The sequence below is a fragment of the Molossus molossus genome, unplaced genomic scaffold (assembly GCF_014108415.1).
Source record: "Molossus molossus isolate mMolMol1 unplaced genomic scaffold, mMolMol1.p scaffold_m16_p_5, whole genome shotgun sequence".
NCBI classification, from domain to species: domain Eukaryota; kingdom Metazoa; phylum Chordata; class Mammalia; order Chiroptera; family Molossidae; genus Molossus; species Molossus molossus.
In genome coordinates, this window is record NW_023425388.1 from 9,705,037 (window position 1) to 9,717,830 (window position 12,794).

Here is a 12,794-nt window from a genome sequence, read left to right on the forward strand (position 1 = left end):
GTGCCCCGTCAGGATTTGGTGCTCCTGGGCTGCCCCGCGAGGCTCTGTTACTAACAGGGAGCACCCTTAGTTATTCAGTGATCACCTCTAAGAATAAGAAGGGAGTGCGGCCCTGGCCGGTTTGGCTCAGCGGTTAGAGCGTCGGCCTGCGGTCCTGAGAGACCCGGGTTCAGTTCCCACTAGGGGCGTGTACCTCGGTTGCAGTTTGTCCCGGGCTCCGGTTGGGGTTGTGCGGGTGGCAACCAGTCAATGTGTCTCTCTCACATCCATGTTTCTCTCTCTCTCTCTGTTCCTCTCTCTCCCTCCCACTCTACCTGAACAAAAAATGGAAAAATGTCCTCGGGTGAGGATAAAAAAAAAAAAAAAAAAGAAGGGAGTGCGAATGCCACATGTATCCGGAATCGGGAAGTGTAAGGACGGCCTCGTGGGCTGTGGGGCAGGAGGAGCAGGTCATCAAACACAAGTCCACTCGGTCACTGATGTCCCCCTGACCTGGTTGGGCAGCTCACATCCAGGTCTGGATCGTTCTGGATCTCAGGTTTTCTCATTTGGGCGTGAGAAGTTCGGACCAGACGGTCTCCACAGTCACCTCTGGCTCCAAACTTTCCAGTAAAAAAAAAAATGTGGGTCCCAAGCAGCCTGCGCGTCTCGTCTCACGAGCGCAGGGCGATACAGAGCTCGCCGAGGGGCTGAAGTAAAACACGAGCCCTCGCGAGGACTGTGTGTGTGGTGAAAACCAGGGCTCATGCTCATTCGCTGTAGTTGCTGCGCAGTGTGTCGTCCACACAGCCGAAATTTCCAGATCACGTTTGCCTTTGCTGACTGGGTGGGGGGATATCAGCACAGTCATAGGCCAGCCGCTTGCTTGACTCCAAACCAGGGAAAAGTGATCCACCAATAACAGATTCCTATTTCTTCTCACCAAATCATGCAAAAGAGCAAAGTTGTCAGTAGAAAGGAAGGAAAAAAAAAAAATAAGAGCTTGTCAGTGACCCAGATATTTTAAACATCCTGGTATTTGAAGGCATCTGGATAATTCACAGCTTTTTTTTTTTTTTTTTGGTTCATTTATCATCCAGATGTTCACCATCATGGAAGCACCACTTGTGAGTCTATTGCAGCTAATAACTTCGAAGTGGAAAAATTCATATCTTTGTATGTTTGTCCTTTGGTGCTCCATTTTCCCCACTCTCCTTCTAAGTACCGCTTCCTTAAAATCTCCGGGGAATGTGGCAATTTGGCCAGATGCTTAGGTGTGAGCCGTCACTGTTTCTTTTTTTAATCTCCATGGCCATCCTGTACCCTGTCTGCTTGAATTATAGATTGCATTTGTCAAATAATGACACATGCAATTGGATGTCTCCGAAGACCTTTGAAATTCAACTTCCTTGAGTGGAGATTAAAGTGGGTACTCTCTGCCGGCTGCGGTGAAGCCAGGCTGTGAGGAGACCCGCATAAAAGTTTTCCCGGGCCGGCCAGTGCCAGCGCCTAGGGTCTGGAGGGAAGAAAACCAGCCACTTTTTTCTTTTGAAAGGTAGACCATTAAAACGCCCTGAAATGTGGTCTCGGTTAGAATCACCTCTGAAGTCGGCAGCTCCGTGAACCACGCCTGTCCTTCCGTTGTCCTGACCGTGTGTTTCTTTGGACGTGCAGGAAGCTCTGTCGGTGGTGAGCGAGGACCAGTCGCTGTTTGAGTGTGCCTACGGAACGCCGCACCTGGCGAAGACGGACATGACCGCGTCCTCCTCCGGTGACTATGGACAGACATCCAAGATGAGCCCGCGTGTCCCCCAGCAGGACTGGCTGTCTCAACCCCCAGCCAGGGTCACCATCAAGATGGAATGTAACCCTAACCAGGTGAACGGCTCAAGGTAAGGAGACCGCTGACGCTCGTTGCCCCGGTTTTCCCCAGTCCCCTGGAGAGGCCGAGTGGAATCAGTCATGCTTCTCCCCGGAGTCTTTCAGAAAGGCCTTGGAACAGTAACCCTGGCCGGTGCTGAGAAAATGTGTTCCCCAATGGCTTTGCGCTGAGGACAGAGGTTGTAAAACCGGTAGTATATTTACCGAGAACTCGCTTTGAAGATGTGGTGTTCAATTCAGTTTTCCAGGCGCGAGGGCTCTGTGGTGGGGGCGCAGGCTTGCACACATATGGCAGAACTCATCTCTGCGCTTTTTATTGTCTGGAGAATAGCGCTGCGTAACGTTTGTGTGGACGGAGAGTGTCAGCTAGTGGCCAGGCGGGAGCATGTGTCCAAGCCATATGCCCTTGCTCATGGACCCCCCTAGACATTTGTCCGTCACCCCCACCCACGCACCCCTCCTCCCTCCTCGGTCCCCTTCTCTTAATGCTCCTGCTGCTTCTCATCTTGACTCACACTTAAAGCCGAGCTCCCATATCACCCATAATCATTAACTTCTCTGTGCTGTCAGATAGAATGTATTATCAAATGCAGAATGAGCCTCGGCCCTCCAAAGCATTTCATCGGATGCAGTCTTGAAAAGTAAAGTTGGTTTCAATTATGATATCATACTCCATCTATATTCAGGAAGGAGAATATAAAATCCCAGGACAAAGAAAGGATAATTTTTTAACATGTTGCACGGTCCGCCGTAGAGTCCTAAGAGCAGCTCACACCTTCTCGCGCTCCCCTGTGTGCAAAGCCCCTCTACACCCAGCGCCCTGATCGTCCTCCATGCAGCCCGGCCAGAGGTGCTTGCCCCCATTTGGCGGATGAGGAAACTGAGGCTCAGGCGTTTTCGGGCTGACTCCAGATCACTGCTTCAAGGAACTCAGAATTTGGATTCAAACCAAGGGTGTTTGGGTCTACACCCAGGGCATTCTGCAGTCTGTTGCAGCTGTCACATATATTTTAGTGCTCTGTGCGTTTCTCTAAGTGCTGGGAACTATTACGTCAGCTTCTAGCGCGGCCTTGACGAAGGTGCCAAGTCGCAGCACCTTGGAGTGGGGTCAGCAGTGATGCTGCTGTGTCAGGAAGGGAGACGGGCTCTGGGCGTCCGCTCAGCTCCGTGCATCCAGTTTCTTCTGGACACTGGGACGATCACGCCGACGTTGAGCCTCGCTGTGGCCTGGGTACCTGAGGTGGGAGTCCAGCCAAGGCAGGCCCACCTCGGACCTCCTCAAGAGATTCATTTCCAGACTTCTGAGAGGTCCGCGGTAGAGAATGCCATCCCGGGGTCCGGAACACCAGCGTCCTGGGGGATTATTTGTGACATGTAAATGTCTCACAGATCAGTCCTGTCCATCTGGTAGAGTGTTGCCACCAATCACCTATGTGTCCGGGATGGGGCACAAGTAGGATTACAGTTGTGCGGAAACAAGACGCAGAGTTTGTTCTCGTGTTATCATTGACTAATTGTGGTATTATTTTCCACGCGCACTGCTGGAAACCTGCCTTTGCCCCCCCCTGCATTTCTGAGACGCAGGACAGGGCCATCGTGTTGGGAGAGTGCGGCAGAAGAGGCACAGTGCAGAGAACGCCTGGGGTCCCCGACCGGTTTCTGTCCCCACGGCGTCACCTGGTGCGTGCACGCAGGAGAGTCCTCGTGGGGACACCACGAGCAAGACGCGCATCCAGAGCTTTCTTCTTCGAACGCTGGGTTCTGCCTGCAGGAAACACATGGGGGCGTGTGGGGGGGAGGGAGGGCGGGAACCCGCCTCGGGCAGAGGGCAGCCGGCGCGGCCAGCTGGCAGGAGCAGAGAGCGCGCCCTGGCCCCTCTTTCTAGCTCTGGCCCAGGGCCAGCCTGAGGAGCACGGGTCCGCATTCGCCAGCCTCAGAGAGGAGACTCGGCTAGGTGGGGAGGACAGTGCTGCGGAAACCAGGCTTTCTCCTGTTCGCCCTGCGCTGCGTCTCAGGAGGAGGAGGAGGAGGAGGAGGAGGAGGAGGGGTCGCAGCCCGCTGGCCTGCTGAAGAGCAAATGCCATGTCCTTTGATGGGGGCCTTCAGTAGCTAAGGCCCCCGCCCACCCGCCCTCCGGCAGCCTTCCCAGCCTGAGTGGTCACCACAGGGATTCAGGACAGGGGCCACCCTGAGCCAGGCCAGGGGGCTTTGGTCCCCAGGAAAAGAACAGACTCCCAGCAGCTTCTTCCACATTCCTCAGCCCAGACCTGGAAGGGCCTTTGGTGGTCCTTTCTCAGGCCGGTGCAAAGACGGGACTCAGCTGAGGGTCGCTTTCTGGGGAAATGCAGTAGACTTTGTTTTTTTTTTAATCCTCGCCCAAGGACATTTTTGCATTTATCTTCAGATAGAGCAGGAAGGAGAGAGGGAGGAAGAGAGAGAGAGAGAGAAACATGGATGTGAGAGAGACACATTGACTGGTTGCCACCCACATGACCCCGACCAGGGCCGCGGACGAACCGCAAGCGAGGTACGTGCCCTTAGTGGGAACCAAACCTGGGGCTCTCTGGTCTGCGGGCTGACGCTCCAACCACTGACCTAACCGGCCAGGGCTAGACTTTGGAGCAACTGGGTAGTCTCCTTGCAGGAGAACAGTGGAAACATCAGTATCTTCCTGGCTCAGGCCCGCACGGAATTCGGAGATTTCTCAGGACGTCCCATCACAGGACCTCTAAAGGCACCCCCAGCTTTCGAAGCAAACTGGGATGCGTTTAGGGGCTGGGTACCAGGGGAGTCAGTCACGTCCTTCTCCTCGTCCGTCTGTCGGGCTGGCAGGGCCTGTCCATGATGAGGACTCTGAGGACTCCGTCTGCCTTTGACCAAGGTCCGTCCATATGGTTCCCTGGTGAAAAATGGGGGGCCTGCTGTTGGACAGGGCGAGGGAAGCACATTCGCCCAGAAACCCCCATACTTTGTGGAATCGACTTATGACACCGATGCCAACTGGTCCCCGAGTGTCGTCATTCCCCTCCCCAAGAACGCTCCGGGGACACAGGGCCCTGACGTGTGCCCCTGCTGTCCCTCCCAGAGCTTGGCGTGTCTGTCAGTCTCGGTTCTCCAGAGAAGCATCGCCGTAGCGTTCATTCGATGGCAGGTTTGCTTTAGGAAATCGGCCCACACAGGTGTGGAGGCTGTCAGGCCAGGTCTGCAGGGTCCCTGCTGCGGGCTCCAGGCACATTCCTTCTTCCCCAGGGAAGTAGCTTTGCCCTGAGACCTTTCAACTGATGAGGCGAGGCTCACCCACATGAGCAGTCACCTTCACTGAAGGTCCGTGGGTCACAGCTGTTAACCACCTCTGTGAGACACCTTCGCAGCCACGCCACCTGCCGAGCACCGTGCCTGGTGCCCTTGGCTGCTGGGCTGCCCGGCGGTCGGTGGAGCTGTCCCTTCAGACTCCAAGCCAGCGTTCCTCCGAGCTGGGCTGGCTGGTTTCCTGTCCACACCCTGTCACTCCTTCTAATTGTCCTTGCTCTGAGCTCGTGTACGGCGAGCATGTCGCACACATGCCTCTTGGAGTCAAGTTCAGGGGGAATTTACATATGTCGAAAATGGGACTTTGGCTGGGACATGTGGGCTATTCCCTTGGTGGCCCCTCTTGGCTCTTTTGCAAAGGCCTCTGGGAGAAGAGCCCTCTGTGCAGCGTGGGCTTTGCCAGAACATGAGCCGGCTCCTTCCACGTAGACACTGTCCTCGCGAGGGGTCCGCTGCGTGCGTCCTTACCTGTCAGTCACCCGGAGGGAAGGCCCAGTGCTTCGGGAGGAGGAAGGGCTTCATCTCCCACCGAGCGGCGGAATTCTACAGAAGCTCGGCCCGAACGCGCTCAGGAGGTCCTGAAGTAAGGGACAAGTGGTGAAGGAGAGCTCTTGCCATTGCGACAGCTCTGGTGAGAATAATGGAGGGAAGCGGGAGGGAAGGACCCGCCGCTCGGGCGCCAGCGGGGAGTCGTCGGTCGGCCTGGCTGCCGCTGTGGCAGAGGGCGCAGCTCTGGCCGACACTGACTTGATCCTACGCCGTGTGGACATCATCGTGCAGCTTCAGCGGCCTGTGGCCGCCCTGCCTTTCCCTCCCGTTTCTTGCTCCAGCCTCACTCCATGGAGAACTGCACAGACACACAAGGCCCTGCTGGGGCTCAGCGCCTGCCCGGCCCCTTCCTGACCCCCCGCTGATGGCCTTCCTTCCCGGTGAGGTCCCTAAGGCTCAGCGCCATAGGCTGGTGGGCTGGGCCGAGAAGCGTACGCACACACCATCCACAACAAAATCGCCTTCCGTTACCAGGCAGGCGGTGCTGTGTGCAAAGCAGGCTTTCCCTGCGTCTGAGCTTCCCTGTCTGGAAGATTCAGCTACATTCAGGCAGGTGGCAGCTCCTTCGCCCGTTCAGAGGCGAGGAACAACCCTTGTAGCCCACTGAGGTGATGGCAGTTCCGCGTCGGCCCCCCAGGGGCTCACCACAGCTGGAACCTAATGAATTTTGTGTGTCCAGCTGTGAGTCCTACCTCTAGCCCAGCCCCCAGACCACCTGGAGTCATGAACTTGTGTGGTTCTGTTGGGTGTGGGCTCCCCTGGGACCTCAGGACCAGCGGCATCAGAACCACCTGGCGGCTTGTTAGAGATGCAGATTCCCAGGCTCCGACCCAGACCTGCTGAATGAGGTGACCCTCTGGGAAGGTGCGGAGCACTCTGTGTTTTAATGAGCTCTTTGTGGGGTTCCAAAGCTCACAGGTCTGAGGACCACAGCTCTGTTGCAGGATCCAGGGAGGTACTGATGAGCCCAGTCGCAGGATAGGACGAAGGTGGCCCGTGACGTGAACAGGTTGGGAGAGAACAAGAGCTTGTTCCCGGGACGTCTCCCTGCCTCCCGGCCTCACGCCACAGGGCGTTGCCTGCTGAGCCCATGCGGCCAGAGAGGCCGTCGTCGGGCCTTAGTGTGGGCTGGGAAGGGGAGTCGTGTGGGATGACAATTCCAGCCAACGGTCAGCTAGCAAGATGCTGCTAATACAGTATTTTTAAAAGATGCCACCTGTAGTGTGGTGGAGCTGATGAAAAAGGGGGTTACCTAATTGGCCCGTCTTGGCATCAGACACACTGGTTACGCGTGGAGCCATTCATTCAGCCGACAAGTGTTATTTGAGCACCACTGTGATACAGTCATAACACATACAGAGGAGTCCAGCCTCACCAAGTCTGCTTCCTCACGGGGAAGAAGCCACTGAATTAGAGAACCAAAATATCCGCAGGATAGACCGAGGTAAAGGTGAAGGAGAGAAAACAAACAGCAAAGGGACGGCAGCTCTACATAGGGTGACCTGAGAATATCACCTCTGAGGGAGTGACGGTTGAGTAAAGCCCCAAAGGCAGTGATGTCGAAGGCCCCAAGGTCAAGCAGCAGGAGAGTATTCTAAGCAAAAGGAGTGGTAAGTGCAAAGGCCCTGAGGTCGGCCTGAAATGTTGGAGGGCAGCGGTGGCTGATGTTTAGTGACTGAGAGGAAGAATGACATGATGTGAACTGAGAGACTGTGAGGCCCCTGAGGGGGTGTGACCTTCACTGGGAGCGAGTGAGGAGAACATCGGAGGGACGAGACGTGACTCAGATTTAGCGGGATCTCTCTGGCTCTTCCTCTGAAGCGGAGACTGCGGGAGGCCTCCGCAGGAATTCGGGTGAGGGATGGTGAGGACTGCGTGGAGGTGGTCGTGATGGAGGGGTGGGACCCTGGGGACATGCACTTTGCTCTGATAAACACCACACAGAGGAGAGGCGCTGTTGCCTCCTTGCTTCATTCAGTTCAGAGGACCGTAGTTCATGAACGGGTTCTCAACCAGTGATTGTGCCTCCAGGGTACGTTTGGCAATGTCTACAGACTCTTTTATTGTCACAACTCAGGGTGTTCCTGGCATCCAGTGGGTGGAGGCCAGGGATGAGGCTCCACATTTTAAACACGGGGCAGCATCTGTTCTCCAAAGAAGCGACCTGGGCCCCTGTCAGCAGTGTCAAAGCCGAGAAACCCTGTGCCCAAACCAGCCGCGTGTGGTGTTTCCTCTGCACCGGTAGCAGCGAAGCTGTGGGGAAGGTGGTTTCAGGGACGCTCGGGGCCCCGCAGAGGTGGAAGGGATTCTGTGAGATCACATGGCAAGTACTAGAACAGGGGTGTTCGGGGCCCGGCCGTAGCAGGGAGGAGGGGTGACTCCCACCCCCTGGGCAGGAGAGAGAATCTGCCAGTAGTAAGATTAAACAATATTTCTACGGCACATCATGATTTATTATATACAATGCATCATCCAAATCCCTCATTAAATTGACGAGACGGCATTGTGACTGTACCCATTTTACAGATGAAGACCATTGAGTTTCCTGTCGTAGGCCATTGGATCACAGGCTTGTGCTCCTCCTCATTCCCTCCAGGCCCTTCTTAAAGCTGGACGTCTCTGGGTCGGCTGGGACAGCAGGGTTTGTCCAGGTGACGGGCAAGTCATATGTTCTACCTCTTATCTTCTGAGAGGCAGTAAATCCAACACTGTTTTGATTTCTTGTATATATTACACATGTAAAAAATTTACTTATGCAAGTACATTTGATTTAACTACAGCAGGTCAGTTCACCTGCTCTCACCTCGACACTGTCTTCACGAGGTGTCTCCAAACAGACCCACCTCTTAAAAATAGTGTGACGAAGAGACCCGCCGTCTGAGCACCTCGGTGGCTCATTAAATACCTGTGGGGCTGAAATGAAGACAAAAACATCTCGATTTCAGGGTGCTGGTGGTTTAGGCACCCCGCCTGTCACCGTGCTGGAAGGGGCACTGTGCCCAGCGCCCAGCTGCAGGCTGGAGTCCCGGTGCCAGGTCCTTGCTCGTCAGTTCTCTCGTTTAAGGCGCCACACGCAGTCTCTGCGGTTAGAGAGCAGTTCCCGGGGACCAGACTCTGCCTTTCTGCTGGGACCCACTGACATGGGATTCCGTGTCTGTACTGTTTCACATTTTCTGTAAGACCCCGCGGATAGTGCGGGATGGCGACATTCACAACTGTGATCGGTTTTGCTCCGTCCCGCCCCAGGGCTGGCGTCGGCTTGGCGTGGATGGTGTCCTAGCCGAGCTCGGCCACCTCCAGGCTGTGGGTGGCGTGGGGCTGGGCACTTGCAAACCAGTGGCCTTTCCGAACTGTGACAGCGCGGTCAGTGGTCACAGCACGGCCGGCGTGTCAGGGGCCTGGTCTGTGTGGGTGGCAGTTCATGGCGTGAGGGAGAGCTCACACAGGGGGAAGTGAGGCGGGAGGCAGAGGCTGTCCGTCTTTGCTGTCGCCGCGGATGTCACACGACGGGCACCGGTTAGGAGACGAGAGCCCGCGAGCTGGGTTCTTCACTACACCACCAGAGGTTCCCGCGGGGGCACGGGGGGCACCGACGGTGGGCACCAGGCAGCTGCCTCGACATTTTTATTTTTGCCTTGAAAGGGAAATCATTCTGGTTAACCAGAATTTACGTAGCCTGTTATGAAAATAAAAACCCGACGCACCGTGCTGGCTCTGGGGCTGAAGTCTTTCCTCTCTGAGAAAGGGGAGTGTTTTGAGAATAGGGAAAGAACTCACAAGATAGAAAAGGTAGCACGCCCCGTCTAGGATGGAACTTTGCAGCGACCTTCTTGTTCTAGAGAACATTTTGTTTCCAAACGATGACTCCCAACAGGATGCACGGTCTCAGCGTCAGGTGGTCTTGCTAACACCCATTTTCAGCTGCGACGAGAAATATGTAAATATAGACTTAAATAATGAGACTTTCCCAGGGAAACTTCCAGTCCCTCTTAGGGACAAAGAACTCCCTGTTGGTGAGTCGGTTGGTGGTGACTTTTTAATTAATTTCGTCTTCAGCTGCTGGGGAGAAGGGGGAGGCCGAGGGCCGGTGGGAAGCCTGCAGCACCAGGTGTAGGGAGAATATTTAGGGAGGGCGAGAGTCACACTCAGCTGGGAAGACAGACGTCTGCAGTTCCAGCCGGGGCTCAGAGTTCTCCATGAATCACCACGCGCTCCGCCCGCTGCCCGGCCGTGGGCTGAAGCAGCTTTTCCATGGCCTGTGATTCAGAAATGAAACAGACCCGCAAATTACCCCAGAGCTCCCCAGACAATCCCCTCCTTGTCTCGGGGCCTAAAAATACCTTCTGCGCGACTTACCTCGCTCCAGGCTACGCAGCCTGATTAGGCGTTTGTTCAGGCGACGGAGTGAGTGTGTGCTCTCGGGAGTGTGTGCTTAGGAAGACGGCGGTGAGAGGGAAGTTCTGTGTTCGGGTTTGCTTGCGACGGGCCTGGGATGGGGGTGCCTGCCCCGCCGGCCTTCCGGTGACCCTCTCCTGGAACTGACCTCCTGGGCTCGTAGGGCGGAGCTGCCCAGGGACCTTTGTGTGGTCCCCTTGTAACTTCATGGCGTGACATCACCTGATAAGCTAAAGAGCAGTTGTGAAGACATGACAGCTGATGAACAGTAAGGAGCTGGAGACCGCATGGGCGTCAGCACGCGCCTGCTGACCCACGTGAGGGTTAGGGGTGGTGTGGATTGTGGTGTTTGGGGACACAGGATGGGGAGAGGGCCTTGAGCCACGCGACTGCAGCCCCTGTGACAGTAGGGACACTCACGTATCCCCAGCCCCTGGGACGGTGCCTGGCAGAGACTTGCTCTATCAGTGTTTGTTCGATGGAAAATGAACTGAGAAGGCCCAGGGCCAGATAGCCAAGGACGGTCTCAGGAGCGTGGATGTACCCGAAGGTGCAATGGGTCAAGGACGACGACCCTAAGCAAAGCCCGGGAATCCCACCAGCATGTGCTGGAGGACACGGCGGTGAACTGTCTCCAAGTGCAGAGGGAGTTCAGAAACAGGAAGGAGGGTGGGTCTCGAAGGACGGGTAGGATTTCTAGAGCGTTAGCGGGTGTGCCTGGACCCACCAGAACACGTTATATTGATTTCCTAAATTCAGCGTTGACTCCTTAGGGCTTTCTGTGAGCCCTGAGCACCTCTGCTAACTGTTCTCAACTCAGGGGGAATCAGATTTAATGGGCTAGCAAGCTCGCGGCCATCGCTCGGGGCTGCCTTCCGTAGCGTCGTCGGATAAATGAGGTCCATTCACACGGCACAGACGGCAGCTCGGGGCCCAGGCCCCATCCCTGCCGCCGACGGCCTCGTCTGGGTCGTTTCACTGTGGGCTCTTTCCATGATGTGCCTGTTCTCACTAGACTCTGATGTGAGCAAAACCCATGTCAGATGCCAGGTTCATTTTGCTTTTCAAAAACCAAAGCCCTAATTTTAATTTCTTGGTACATTTTTACAGGCACATTACTCCTTTAAAAAAAAAAAAAAGAAGGAGGGGGTGCATTATGGGTGGAAACATCTGAGGAAGCTCGTGTCCCGGGCTGTGTTCCACTTGATCTCACAAAACTGGGTTGACTGCTTCCCAGTGGCCCAGCTTCTGGCCTGGTCCTCGGTTCTGTCTCCAGAAGGCCCACGATCTGAGTCAGATTCGAGTCCTCTCTGCCCTCTGGGCATGGGGACACCCCTGGTTTCCCCTCACACTCAGGCCGTCGGCCCGTCTCTGTGCAGAGCACACACCATGCCAAGCCCCTCCAGGAAATTTTCGGGAGGAGCATGTGACCTTCAACTGTAAATTGAGGTGGCTGACTTTTTTAATCGGACATATCAAATTTCATGTGTATATCCAGATACACGTTGCACCCCCAGGAGGCTCTGCCCCGTCTGCGCACGCTGCCCCCACTGAGTTCACATCTGTACCTTCTCCACGACGGTCTTCGGGGCCACTCCCAGGATAGTCTTTTGAAAATACTCTGTAGTGAAGACGGCGCCAAGTCTCCTGAGGGTCCATTCAATTATGTCTGTGTCTGTGAGAGAGACCGCTCGGACGGTGTTACCAGGTGGGATCCTGTAGGGCAGTGATCGGGTATTTGGTCTCAGGACCCCAGTGGTCTAGGTTCCAGTCCAGCTCTTCCACTGGTGTCCATGTGACCATGGGCATGACCTGTGTCTCCCTCTCTGTGCGTCACCAGTAACATCCCTGCTGCAGGCATTGACCTCGTGGAGTTGCGTTGACAAGAACAGTGACAGCGAACCCACAGCACTTGTCACAGGCGAGACCGCGTTTCTGGTGCTTTACCCTCAGGTCGATTACGACGCGAGTACAACGTGGCAGGAGTTGGGAGCCATCCCTCGCGTGAGACAAACACCCGACAAGACGAACCCAAGGGGTCCGTGAATATGTGTTTTCCCATATTCCCACAATGCAGTAGGTGCTCTCAGAGGCAAAGTTGAATTTAAAACAGAAATTTGAAGATTGTGGAAACTAGACTGTGTAGCATTCTGTCTCTCAAGATCTTTTCATCTTTTAATTCTTTTTTTTTTTTAATGTTTTTCCACTGACCTCTGGTTGGCTGGTTCTTTTCAAAAGCAAGAAAAGGCACGTATGGAGGGCTGGCTGAGCACACGCTGTCTCTTGAGTTCTTTTCTTTTTTTAGAAATTATTTTTCTGTATTGACTTTTAGAGAAGGGAAGGGAGAGGGAGAGAGAGAGAAACAACGATGAGAGAGAACATTGACTGGCCGCCTCCTGCATGCCCCCACTGGGGATCAGGCCCACAACCTGGACATGTACCCTGACCGGGAATCGAACCAATGGCCTCTTGGTGCAGGGTCGACGCTCAGCCACTGAGCCACCCCGGCCAGACTATATCTTGAGTTCTATAGCTGAAGCAGCTGAGAACCCAGGAAAAGCATCGCTTCTACTGAATCACTGGTTTGCTTTCCTCTTCTGGACACATTGCGTTGTAACAGGATACACTGCCTTCTTTGCTGTGGCTGATGGGAAGCTCAGAGATACATTGATGTCTCAGCT

At 55.1% G+C, this 12,794-nt stretch overlaps 1 protein-coding gene across 2 annotated transcripts in view; it reads left to right on the forward strand.

Moving 5' to 3' along the window:
• The window catches only part of ERG (ETS transcription factor ERG), a 162,172-nt gene that overhangs the window by 103,729 nt on the left and 45,649 nt on the right, over positions 1-12,794 (forward strand). For both annotated transcript variants that reach the window (XM_036243489.1, XM_036243488.1), the window contains exon 2: positions 1,654-1,871. In XM_036243489.1, coding sequence (XP_036099382.1) covers positions 1,732-1,871 — 140 coding nt within the window. In that variant the 5' untranslated portion in view covers positions 1,654-1,731. The remainder of the gene's footprint in view (positions 1-1,653; positions 1,872-12,794) is intronic.